The sequence below is a fragment of the Microcaecilia unicolor genome, chromosome 3 (assembly GCF_901765095.1).
Source record: "Microcaecilia unicolor chromosome 3, aMicUni1.1, whole genome shotgun sequence".
NCBI classification, from domain to species: Eukaryota; Metazoa; Chordata; class Amphibia; order Gymnophiona; family Siphonopidae; genus Microcaecilia; species Microcaecilia unicolor.
Window position 1 is genome coordinate 255,907,689 of NC_044033.1, and position 13,597 is coordinate 255,921,285.

Below are 13,597 nucleotides of genomic sequence, written 5' to 3' on the forward strand. Positions count from 1 at the left end.
TATCTGCTGATTAATAAGAAGCCCTCTGCCTTTTCCCTCCAACTGTATTTTCCATATCTGCTGATTAATAAAAGGCATCTATCCTTTACCTGCAGTTGTGTTTTCCATATAGGATGATAAATAAACACCCTCTTCCTTTCCCTGCAGGTGTTGTATTTTCCATATCGGCTGAATAATACGAATCCCTCTCACATTTTCTCTTCAGATTTATTTTCCATATCTGCTGATTTAATAAACAGCCCTCTGCCCTTTCCTGCAGGTGTATTTTCCATATCTTCTGATTTAATAAGAAACCTTCTGTCCTTTACCTGTAGGTATATTTTCCATATCTGCTGATTAATAAGTAGCTCTCTGTCCATTTCCTGCAGGTGTATTTTCTGTATCTGCTGATTAAAAAGAAACCCTGTTCCCTTTCCTACAGGTATATTTTCAATATCTGCTGATTAATAAGAAGCAGTCTTGCTTTTTCTCTCCAGATTTATTTTCCACATCTGCTTATTTAATAATAAGCCTGCTGTCCTTTCCCTGCAGGTGCATTTTTCCATATCTACTGATTAATAAATAATGCTCTGTCTTTTCCCTGCAGGTGTATTTTCCATATCAGCTGTTTAAGAAGAAGCCTTCTTGCTTTTTCCCTCCTGATGTATTTCTCATATCTGCTGATTTAATAAAAAGCCTTTTATCCTTTCCCTGCAGGTGTATTTTCCATATCTGCTGATTAATAAGAAGCCCTCTGCCTTTTCCCTCCAACTGTATTTTCCATATCTGCTGATTAATAAAAGGCATCTATCCTTTACCTGCAGTTGTGTTTTCCATATAGGATGATAAATAAACACCCTCTTCCTTTCCCTGCAGGTGTTGTATTTTCCATATCGGCTGAATAATACGAATCCCTCTCACATTTTCTCTTCAGATTTATTTTCCATATCTGCTGATTTAATAACTACTACTACTTATCATTTCTATAGCGCTACAAGGCATACGCAGCGCTGTACACCATACACAAAAAGACAGTCCCTGCTCAAAGAGCTTACAATCTAGATTCTGTCCTTTCCCTGCTGATGTATTTTCCATGTCTGATGATTAATAAGAAGCCCTCTGCCTTTTTTCTCCAAATGTATTTTCCACACCTGCTGATTAATAAACATTGCTCTGTCCTTTCCCTGCCAGGTGTATTTTCCATATCTACTGATTAATAAGAAGCGATACGCTGGCCTGTACTTCTCCTCCAGCTCTAATACCCATGATAAGATGGATTGCAAGGGAATTGAGACTGTACGCAGAGACAATTGCCCCCTAGTGGCCAATCTGATTAACACCTGCCTGCAGAAGATTCTCATTGACAGGTAATGTTGCTCGGTAGGAAGATATCATGCTTTCATGTCAGTACCCATGTTTGATCATGCCCACCTTTAGTAATTCACTTATCCCTTATTTGTCCTGTTTGAGTTAGATTGTAAGCTCTCTCGAGCAGGGACTGTCTCTTCATGTCCAGTGTACAGCGCTGCGAACGTCTCTAGTGCTATAGAAATGATAAGTAGTAGTAATCTTTGGGAATCTGGAATCTTGCTACTCTTTGGGATTTTGGAATCTTGCTACTCTTTGTCCTTTTCCCTTATTTGCTACTCTTTGGGATTCTGGAATCTTGCTACTCTTTGTCCTTTTCCCTTATCTTGTTACACTTTGGGATTCCGGAATCTTGCTACTCTTTGTCCTTTTCCCTTATTTGTCCTGTTTGCCTTTTCTGATTAGATTGTAAGCTCTGTCAAGCAGGGACTGCCTCTTCATGTCCCGTGTACAGCTCTGCGTATGTCTAGTAGTACTATAGAAATGATAAGTAGTAGTCTTTGAGATTCCGGAATCTTGCTACTCTTTGTCCTTTTCCCTTATTTGCTACTCTTTGGAATTCTGCATGGAATCTTGCTACCCTTTGTCCTTATTCCTTACATGTCCTATTTGTCTATCCTGATTAGATTGTAAGCTTTGTCAAGCAGGGACTATCTCTTCATGTCCAGCGTACAGCGCTGCTTACGTCTAGTAGCGCTATTGAAATGATAAGTAGTGGTAGTAGATAACTGAGGAAGATGCAAGTTTAACTGAGGAATGTGCAAGGAGTAAAACCTCTTCAAACTCTATTTTTTTTTTTTTTTAGCAAAAACGAACCAGAGGGATGGATGAGGCCAAAGTTCTTTCCAAAATGTTTTCTCTAATTGGTTAAACGTTGAGAAATCAGACTGCTGTGCCTAGAGCTGCAACACAGAAAGGCCTGAGCTAAATCTAGAATCCCATCCCTTCCCCTTTCTGTGCCATTAACAATTTTATACAAAGAAAACAGGAACTGGGGTGGGTGGGTGAGGGGTAGCGCTATAGGGTTACCACCGAACTTCTTAACACATGATGAGGTGCCTGAGGTGGGGGAGGGGACTTCTATACAAGTTATTAAAGACATTTCTAAGAAGATATAAGAACACTGATAACTCAAAAATAGTTAAAGTGGGGGAAAACAATGCAGAGGAGGAACGGAACTCAGCAGCCTCAAGTGTGATTTTTTTTTTTTTGGCTGGATTTGAATTTGGTAAGATGGGGAGCGTGGCACATATAATTTTCACGATGAGTTCAGGCACTGGGAGCAGCAAGGTGGAAAGCACATGGTATCCGACAGTGGAGATGGGCACAGGTTGGGAATAGAGGAGCCTGGAGAGAGAAACAGAGGTAATGAGCTCTAAGAAGGTAGAATTTGCAAAGGAGGAGTAAAATGGTTGTACCAACCGATATCACAGGTGTAGCTGTGGAGACAGCATTTAGCATATCCACTATCTTCTCAGTAAAAAAATATTTTATTATTTACTTCCCCCACCCCAATACCTGAAATGATGATTGTCCGTGAATGTCTTGTATGAAAAATTTCACTTTTCCTGTACCTTATTGTCATGCCCTGTCCCTGCTTCTCAGTACATTTTGAGTGTCATAAGCCTTTGACCATGGAACAAATGATAGAAACCTCTTCCTGGACTGTCTGTACCCTGACCCACAGAGTAGGCCTGCATGTGGGCACAGGGCTTACCAAATTCCTTTCCGGGAGTCATTAAAGAGAAGATGATCATTTACTGGGGCCTTAAGCAAGCAAGTGTTATAATTGGGTAACAGGTAGTGGTATTAGACAAATGTTTAAAAAAAAAAAACAACTAACAATTCTGATTACAAAATAGAATTGGTGTTGGTCTTCTGCCTTTGGGCTACACTGCTTGATTATGATCGGCACCTTTGAATTTCAGAGACCCCCTGGGTGCTGTGGAACATGCCAAGGACGTGATATCGGATCTGCTCTGCAATCGTATTGATATCTCTCAGCTGGTGATCACGAAGGAATTAACGAGGACAGCAGACGAATATGCAGGAAAACAGGCTCACGTGGAGCTGGCTGAGAGGTAGGGTCTGAGGCTGGCACAGCGCCAGTGCAGAGAGAGACAGAACCCAGTGTGGCACAAATACAGAGAGACAGGACCCAGTGTATTAAAATTACTTCCATGCAATTTCATTGAGCGCCCCCTGGTCTTTATACTTTTTGAATGATTGAAAAATCGATTCACCTCCACCTATTCCACACCAGTCAGGATTTTGTAGACCTCAATAATATCCCCCCTCAGCCGTCTCTTTCAAGCTGAAGAGCCCTAATCTCTTTAGCCTTTCCTCATACGGGAGCAGTTCCATCCCATTTATCATTTTGGTTGCTCTTCTTTGAACCTGTTCTAATTCCGCTATATCTTTTTTGAGATACAGCGACCAGAATTGAACACAGTACTCAAGGTGCGGTCGCACCATAGAGTGACATTTTGCATCCCTCTCCTAATAATTCCTAGCATCCTGTTTGCTTTTTTGGCCACCGCCACACACTGGGCAGAAGATTTCAGCGTATTGTCTACAATGACACCTGGTTCTTTTTCTTGAGTGGTGACTTCTAAAGTGAACCCTAGCATCAGATAAGTATGATTTGGCTTATTTGTCCCAATGTGCATCACTTTGCGTTTGTCCACATTGAATTTCATCTGCCATTTGGATGCCCAGCCTTCCAGTTTCCTAAGTTCCTTCTGCAATTTTTCACAATCTGCATGCATTTTGACAACTTTGAATAGTTTTGTGTCATCTGCAAATTTAATCATCTCTCTTGTCATTCCGATTTCCAGATCCTTTATAAATATGTTAAGTAGCACCGGTCCCAGTACTGATCCCTGTGGCACTCCACTCTTCACCCTCCTCCATTGAGAGAAATGGCCATTTAACCCTACCCTCTGTTTTCTATTCATCAATTAATAACTAATCCACAGAAGGACATTGCCTCCTATCCCATGACTTTTTAAATTTTCTCAGCAATCTCTCATGAGGTACTTCGTCAAAAGCTTTCTGAAAATCTAGATACACTACATCGACCGACTGACATCAGTGGGCTGACAGGTCTGCTGTAGTGTTACTGCCTACCTCAGAGCGGCCTGCAGCCAGTGAGCTGTGACCGAGGGGAAGACCAGAAATATCTTGTCCCACCCAGAGGCAGCAGCTGGAGATAAACACTGCCTCCACTTCCTTTCCCCGCTCAGCACTTTTTCCACTTTGCTGCCGTTGCTGTGTGTGCTCACTGGGGCCTTTTCTTACGACACCCTGGGGTCCGAGGCAGCACATCTCCCCTGGGCTTTGCCCCCCCCCCCCTTTTTTTTCAGTGCTGAAATTACTTTTGAGCACAGGGCTGAGGTGTCCACAGTTGGATAATACAAAAACGGCAGTTTCAAAGCTTTAGGTAGTGGCAATTGCATGTCAGCTTTTCTGTCCCATTTCCAGCTGTGGCTGCCTTGTGTGGGAGAGGGCACAGGAACAGAAAATGAACGAATATGTATTGTATGTTTTATTCCATTTTAGGTGGGTGCAGTCACGACCCTCTCCCTCCTCACAGTCACAAGCTCACAGCTGCACAATGGAATCCGATTCACACTGCTCTGCTGGTTCTGTGTGTTACAGAGCTGATGAAGCGTGAAATTGTGACACAGATGTGTGTCTGCTCTGAGGGAAGGAGATGTACCACCATGTGTACAAACACACATGTAATGTCATAACACATTAGGTGTTACAGTGTAGAAGGGGGGATGGCGGGAAAGGCCCCAGAGGACTCGCAGTAAAGAGCCTCTGGCTCCAGTTTGCTTCTTATCCTGTGAGACCTTTTCTGTTCCACATTCATTTGGGAAGGGGGGGGGGGGTGATTCTCTGTTTGATGCTGTCTCACTTCCTTCAGCAGCTCTTCTCTGACCTATTTCTCTTCACTTTTTTTCTTCTAGGATGCGAAAGCGAGACCCAGGAAGTGCTCCGAACTTGGGTGACCGTGTTCCTTATGTGATCATTGGAGCCGCCAAGGGCGTTGCGGCCTATATGAAATCAGAGGTAAGCAGTGTACCTAACCGTCAGTCCCCCCCCTTCCACACCTTCAGACTTTCTCTCCTCTCTTTCTCTGTCTGGCGCTCTCCCTCTCAATTCCTTTCTCTGTCACTCCTTCTTCCTCCCTCTCAATTCCTTTCTCTTGTCACTCCTCTCTTCCCCTTTTTTCTCTGTCACTCTTCCCTTCTTTCCTGACTCTCTTCCCCCTCCCTCTCAATTCCTCTCTCTCTGTCACTTTTCCCTTCTTTCCTGACTTTCTTCCCCCTCCCTTTCAATAACTCTCTTCCTCTGTCACTCTTCTCTTCTTTCCTGACTCTCTTTCTCTTCCCCTTTCCTGTCTCTGTCTTCCTTTCATTTCGTTATCTCTCCTGAATAAGGGGTAGTGCATACATGTTATTTATAATTGTGGGCTTTCCAGGAGCTGAGCAATCAGACTTTCAGTCCCCAGACCTCCCTTGGTTTGTCCCGTTCTTGTTTTATGCAGGCCTGGATTTATGTTCATGGACCAAATTGGGAGGACGATAAGGGGGAGCAGTGGGCCCTTCCTTTGCACTGGGGGAGAGAGGGGGCAGTGATGGACCCTTCTACTGCACATTGGGGGAGGGGTGGTGGGCCTTTCCATTGCACTTAGTGATGCATGGAGGAGTGATGGGACTCTTCCACTGCACTTTAGGGGGAGGGGTAGTGGACTCTACAATTGATTTTTGGGAATGGGAGTCGTGGGACCATTCCACTGCATATGGGGAGGGGTGCATAGAGAACTGGTGAGCTCTTCCTCTATTCTTGGAGGGGAGCACTATGGGTAAAATTAGCAGGCCCTTCTTCTGCACCCATTGGTGGGGTGGGGAGGATAGCAATGGGGGAGAAGAATGCACAGCTAATTACAGTGCTGTGAGAAATGAGGGAGAGTGGTGTCTTGCCGGCACTCAGCTGTCTGTCTGGAGAGCATTCAGTGAGGGATCCTATAGCTGTGGGATGCTAGAGGAGCATAAGGCCTTGACCCATCTCTCACTTCTGCTATTTCTCTTTGAGAGAAAGTTATTTTCACCAGTGAGAGCAGTCACCTCAGACGTACAGAGCGTCTGTATGTGTTAGTAAATGCTAGACAGAGCGGTTTCAATGTTGGTAATTATGCCTGCACTATTTGGAGGTGTTTCTGGGGGAGAGGAGGGAGCAGGCAATGAAATAACGCAAAACAAATCTATGTACAGTGGACACATTACTCAGAGAGAAAGCAGGTGTGGATCTCTGTGATAAGAAAGAAAGGAAAATTGCCCACATAGTTTTACTATCATTATTGTCGCAATCCCTGAAAGTAAAAATGTATCCATGTAAAATTCAGTAAAGCCAAAAATATATAAAAACAAACAACAAAACAAAAACGAGCCATATTAGAAAAAAGTCAAAATTACGAGCAAGAGAAAAACAGGAGGGTAAAAATTTCCTTGACTGAGCGGCACTGGGTTTTTCTAGATATGAGGGTGGCTGGAGGGGTCAGAGAGAGGAGACGCTCAGCGGGGTGTGCGTGAGCGAGAAGGGAACTGGGACATGCAGGATTTTGGGAGGTGTTGTGATAGTGAAGGATGGAGATGTAAAGGGTAAATTAGGAACACTTAACTTTCCCCCACATTGGATACCTGTTAGATCCTGGATTCTGTCCCCCAAACATTATTCCCTCTCCTTCCTCAGATTCTGAACCTCACCTGAAACTCCCTTTTGCTCACTTTCCCCTTCACCGTTGACCGGCAGGGGGAAGACAGCCACACTGATGGGAGGTGTCATCATGACAGCTCTCTCATAGCCCTTTGAAAGGTTTCCCAAAACATGCATGGGTATTCCCGAGCTAACACCAAGTCCTCTCTTACTCTCTCCTTAGTTTTGTCTTCCAGCTCCTCATGGACACCTGTTAACTCTCCCGCTTCTCCTCACAACTCACTTCAGCAGACCAAACCATTCAAAAGAAAAGTAAAGGGGAAAGAATGCTAGAGAAAGTAAGAGTGCGTAACCTTGAAACCCCTCAAGTATCCACAGATTCCTGACCGCTTGGCACACCATCCTCTCTCCTTGCAGTAGGCTTAAATCTGGCACCCTCGGGAGTAAACTCTGCATGGCAGACCTGATGCAAAACCCATACTAGCCCCCATCGCCTCGGAAGCAACTCCAGCGTGACTCTGCACAACTTTACAGTCGCTCCTTAACTCCTGCTCTGCCCTGGGTAGCTCCTCTATCCCCTGGCTGCTGAAACTGCGACCCCTCTGTGCCAGAATTGGGGCCAAGATGAGCCTGTTATAAGCTTCCCCACCTCCTGTGCTGCTTTACATGCTACTCCTGCTCACAAGGCTTCCCAGACTCCGCAGTGGCCCGACAGTAGTCAGCGAAACTGCACCTAGGAAAGTCCAAGCCTATTAAAGGGCAGCACATTCTAACAAAGGAAGATACAGCAAAACAATCAGTCTCCTCTGCTGGACCAGAGTGACTGATGGCCCTCTGTCAGAAGGCGCAAAGTCTGGAGTTGGCAGTAGTGGAGAAGGGAACAGATAAGAAGGATTTATCCATGAAGCGGTGTGCACGGGAAGGGGTGTAGGGAAGGACGAGTGTGGAGAGATACTGGGGAGCAGCAGAGTGAGTACATTTATAGGTTAGTAGAAGAAGTTTGAACAGGATGCGAAAACGGATAGGGAGCCAGTGAAGCGACTTGAGGAGAGGGGTAGTATGAGTAAAGCGACCCTGGCGGAAGACGAGACGGGCAGCAGAGTTTTGAACCGACTGGAGAGGGGAGAGGTGACTAAGTGGGAGGCCAGCAAGAAGCAGATTGCAGTAGTCTAAGCGAGAGGTGACAAGGGTGTGGATGAGGGTTTTGATAGAGTGCTCGGAAAGAAAGGGGCGGATTTTACGGATGTTGTAGAGACTTTCCAAGGCGCTGTCAATGCAGACTACAGCGATTGCAACCAATAAACAAAATGTCAGTGCTATTTCTTTAGTCTCTTAGCACACCGAAGGAAACACTTGCTTTACCAGTCCATCAGTTCATTCAGGATCTCTAACTCAAAATTTGACAGATGCTGCTCAAAACCTAAGTGACCTCCAGGCGCATCTCTGAGCTTACTACTACTACTATTACTACTTATTTCTATAGTGCTACTAGACAGCGCTATACACTTGAACATGAAGAGACAGTCCCTGCTGGACAGAGCTTACAATCTAATTAGGACAGAAAAACAGGACAAATAAGGAAGAAGGACAAAGGGTAGCAAGATTCCATCTAGAATCCCAAAGAGTAGCAAGATTCCGGAATCCCAAAGAGTAGCAAATAAGGGGAAAAGAACAAAGAGTAGCAAGATTCCGGAATCCCAAAGACGACTACTACCTATCATTTCTATAGCGGTACTAGATGTACAAAGCACTGTACGCTGGACATGAAGAGACAGTCCCCGCTCGACAGCTTACAATCTAATAGGACAGACAGACCACAAAACCTGTGTAGCCAGTGCACATAAAAGCTAAACCAGTTTTCCTGCCCTTCAAGAATTATCCTACAAAAGATATCTGCAATTAAAATCCAAATGTTCATGTTTTTCCCTATTAAATAGTATAAATTTTATACTACCATGGGGATAATATTGAAATCCAGTTACCCCCACCACCTGTTTTATAACGGCGAGTAAGCATCTAATTATGTTTAATAAAATGGGTATAGAACGTTTCACATAGGCAGCCTGCAATAAAATTACCCTGGACATGGCTAAACATACACATATATAGGCCCCGCGTGAGCTGGGGGGGTCCCTGGGGTTGATGGCAGAGTCCTAGAGCTCAGAATTTCAGAAGTGTGCACATACGTTTTAAGAGAGAATTGATGCACTCTAAGTAGCTGGTTGGTTTTCATTTTTATATTTTTCAAACTGTCTCCCTGGCCCTTGGGAGTGACGGCCGTGGTACAGCATGTGTGGATTATATGTGTTAAATGACCTGATTCAGTGAGGTGTGCACAGGGTAGAGGGAGAGGTTTCTGGGGGCTTTGTCAGTGCATCGTTCCCCGCACTCAAGCTTCAAAAATAACAGCCTCCAAAGTTTCTGGCTGTCAGATCTAAGCGTCGTGGTGTGGCTGCAGCTGCAGGTGCTCCTGGCCACAGAATCCTGTCACTGAGATCAGCCAAGCGGTTCCAAAATGCCTCCCCCCCTGCCCCCCCCCCCCCCCCCCTCATGCAGGCTGTTCTGTGTCTTCATGTGCAGAGTCTGACTTTTTATGTGCACATACCTTTTTACCTGTTGTCTGCGTCTTCCCATCGCAGCTGCTGTGCTGGGAGTAGGATGCAGTTCATGAGTTCCCATCCTCCCTTCAGGCGATATGAGCCCAGAGAAGAGGAGCAATACTTGGCTTAGAAATATGGAAAGATTATTTTGATGTTGGTGACAGGAAGAGGGGGAAGAGTTGAGCAAAAGAATGTATATTTAAATTTGCAGAGTAATAAAACTGATCACAGACAGTGGCTTCAGTGCAGTGGCATCTCTAGACAGAAATATTTGGGGTGGCAACAGGGAGCCAAGCCAGGTAAAAGGAGGGGGGGCAAGCCAAAGTAACATCCCTTAGCGTCCCTCTGGACCGGCCCAGAGCTTGACTGATGGGTTGTGAACGCCTTCCAGCAGGTGGAGACTGAGAATTCTGACTCAATGAGAGCCAATAGGAGCCTTAGCTAGCTACAAGAATCCAGTATTCTCAGTCTCCAGCAGAAACTGATAAGGCATTTTTAAGGCCTCCAGTAGTGGGTGCAGTGGTCTCGGCGGTCACCAAACGTAATACGGTGCCGGTAGATGGTGGTACGGCCTTTAAGGACGTCCAGGATCGCCATCTGGAGGCGTTACTCAAAAGTAGTTTCGATGTGTCAGCCTTAATATTTAGGGTGGCAAAAGGTAGGCAAGCCAGGTAAAGGGGGCGGGGGCAAGCCAAAGTAAAATTTTTCATACATGATAGTGATCCCCATAAAGAATCCCTCCAGCTAGTATCAGCCACCCAGAAAAGTAGCATTGTAAAATGACAGCATTATTTCAGTAATTCTTCTACATGGTAGAGAAGTGTGGATTCCACACGACAGACCAGACCTAGTTATGTGATACTAGGTTTTATATTCTGCTACAACCTACATAGTTCAGAGTGGATTACAAAAAAAAAAAAGACCAAACCATAACGTTCAGGAATCACATAAGAAAAACACAACGAAACCACAAGTTATAAGACAGATTTGAAAGACCACGTTTATCAAAAAAGAACGTTTTTAAATCTGAAAGCTAAGGTAATGACTACAAGACTTTTAGAGGTAACCCTTTCCATATTGATACCATCTGATATTGTAAAAATGCAGAGTGCTATTTGCTTGACTTCAATTTCGTTGCTTCTAGAAATTGCAATAATAGTTGGTCCCCTAGTATTGTATCTCAAAGTGGTACTATGGAGTAACATTAACAAATGCATCATGTAAGAAGGAACCTCTCTAGTCAAGATCTTAAAACCATAACACACTCATAAATAAAAAACAAAAAAAAACATAACACAATTTAGTGCAACCTAGAATAATAACTTGGAACTGAATCAAATTTGGTTAGACAATAAATCCCAACTACAATGTGTTGAGCAGTCTGTAGTCTATTTAACAAGGTCTTAGAGCAACCTATCAAAGCAAGGTTGCAATAGTCAAATGGAGCCAGCAAAAACAATGAATCTGCTGGAGGGAGACTTTTTGGCCAATCCTTACACCACAAAGCAGTGTGGGAGTTATGGTCCCCAATGCTATCCATTGAAATCCATGCTGCAGGTCCCATAATGCATGAGTACAGGACTAAAATCTCCCTGTTTGAACTGGGTAACTTGACAACTCTGAGAATCTCGGTATAAACCCTGAACCTTCAGATTTGTAACACAAATCGCAGTACCCAACAATGGATGTAGGAAAAGGATGGGCAACCACAATCCTTGAGGACCACAGTCCAGTCAGGTTTTCGAGATTTCCACAGTGAATATCCATGAAATTGATTGCATGAGCTGCTTCCACTGTATGCAAATAGATCTCATGGATATTCATTTTCCTCATCGTTTTCCTCTCCATCCTTCCTACGCCCATCTCCCTATGTTCATTCCCTTCTACACAATCCCTCCTATTACTTACTTATTCATCAACCACATTATTATTATGTTTTCTACAATTTGTACAATCTTCTTAAAGACCTTGTTATTTCTTTTTTACTTGTCACTATGTAAGCCGCATTGAGCCTGCCATGTGTGGGAAAGCGCGGGGTACAAATGTAATAAATAAATAGAAAACCTGACTGGGTTGTGGCCCTCAAGGACCTTGGTTGGCCACCCCTGATCAAGGGTCTTTCCCCATACAACTCACAATACAAAAATATTCAAATTGCAAAATATAAATAAAGCAGACGTAAGTTTCTACTGTAAAACTGACAGTTTCCATTTGCTAAATTAAAAAATAAAATTATTTCTGTTAGGGGCAGGATGCTAAATGAGATGCAGCAGGGCACAGCTCTTATGAAGGGGAGTGAAAGTAGTGACTAAATTTTATGTTCTCAGGATCCCATTTATGTGTTGGAGAATAATATCCCCATCGACACACAATATTACCTGGAGCAGCAGCTGGCCAAACCCCTCCTTCGAGTCTTCGAGCCAATCCTGGGGGATGCCAAAGCGGAGACAATTCTGCTGAGTGAGTCCAGCTCCCTAAACATTTTCACCCTTCTGCTTCTGCTGCCTGTCCTCACACTGATGGGTGCTCTGTTCCCTTTCTCTCCGCATACTGATGGCTTTCATGGTTCCCCCCACCCCCCTTCTCCATAGTCAAGCAGGATGAACTGGTCCCACTTGTGGATAATGTCATTGGGTGGCACAGAAAAGCACTCGAGCAGCCTTTAGCAGTCTACCTCCACAATTCAAATCGCATACGTCCAACTCTGCCACTGTCTCCATGACTTCAGTTATCAGGTTTGCTCGAAACAGCAAATTCCCCGCACCCTGTTTTTTTTATCATTCAAAAGCGTCAGGCAGAAAGTCGTTCATTCTTGAATTGGCCCGCTCTTTCTTATGCAGCGGAATGGATTGAGAGTGGAAGTTTCAGAGTCTGAACATGGGGCTCTGGACTTAAAGCCTGACTTTAGTGCCGGGCAAAAAAAGAATAAAATTACGGAACACATAGACAAACATGGTTTAATGGGACAGAGTCAGCATGGGTTCAGCCAAGGGAAGTCTTGCCTCACCAATTTGCTTCATTTCTTTGAAGGAAAGGTGAGCCGGCTGATGTAGTGTATCTGAATTTTCAGAAAGCTTTTACAAAGTTCCTCATGAGAGACTCCCGAGAAAAGTAATGAGTCATGGGATAGGAGGCAATGTTTTGGTGTGGATTAGGAATTGGTTTTTGGACAAAAGACAGAGGGTAGGGTTAAATGGCCATTTTTCTCAATGGAGGAGGGTGAACAGTGAAGTGTCAGAGATCTGTACTGGGACCGGTGCTATTTAACATATTTATAAATGATCTGGAAATTGGAACGATGACTGAGGTAATTAAATTTCCAGATGACGCCAAACTATTCAAGGTTGTTAAAATACGAGCGGACTGAAAAATTGCAGGAAGACTTTTGGAAACTGGAAGACTGGGCATCCAATGTGCGTGTCGTAGACAGTATTCTGAAATCTTCTGCCCAATGTGCAGCGGTGGCCAAAAAAACAAACAGGATGCTAGGAATTATTAGGAGAGGGGTGCAAAATAAGACCAAAAATGTTATAATGCATCTGTATCGCTTCATAGTGCGACCTCACCTTGACGTTCAGTTCTGATTGCCGTATCTAAAAAAAATATATAGTGGAATTAGAAAAGGTTCAAAGAAGAGCAACCAAAATGATAAAGGGGATTGAACTCTTCAACTTGGAAATGAGACGACCGGGGGGGAGGGGGAGATATGATTGAGGTCTATAAAATCCTAAGTGGTGTAAAACGGATAAAAGTGAATCGATTTTTCACTCTTTCAGAAAGTACAAATACCAGGGGACACTCGGTGAGATTACATTGACATACTTTTAAAACAAATAGGAAATATTTTTAACTCAAAGAATAATCAAGCTCTGGAACTCTTTGCTGGAGGATGTAACAACAGCAGTTAGCATATCTAGGTTTAAAAA

The 13,597-nt window shown here is 43.9% G+C and overlaps 1 protein-coding gene across 3 annotated transcripts in view; it reads left to right on the forward strand.

Annotated features, from left to right (window-relative positions):
* The window catches only part of POLD1 (DNA polymerase delta 1, catalytic subunit), an 83,035-nt gene that overhangs the window by 62,160 nt on the left and 7,278 nt on the right, over positions 1 to 13,597 (forward strand). For 2 of the 3 annotated variants that reach the window (XM_030197967.1, XM_030197966.1), the window contains exons 20-23: positions 1,171 to 1,346; positions 3,276 to 3,428; positions 5,322 to 5,424; positions 11,999 to 12,131. In XM_030197967.1, coding sequence (XP_030053827.1) covers positions 1,171 to 1,346; positions 3,276 to 3,428; positions 5,322 to 5,424; positions 11,999 to 12,131 — 565 coding nt within the window. The remainder of the gene's footprint in view (positions 1 to 1,170; positions 1,347 to 3,275; positions 3,429 to 5,321; positions 5,425 to 11,998; positions 12,132 to 13,597) is intronic. The other variant, XM_030197968.1, reaches the window with a different exon arrangement.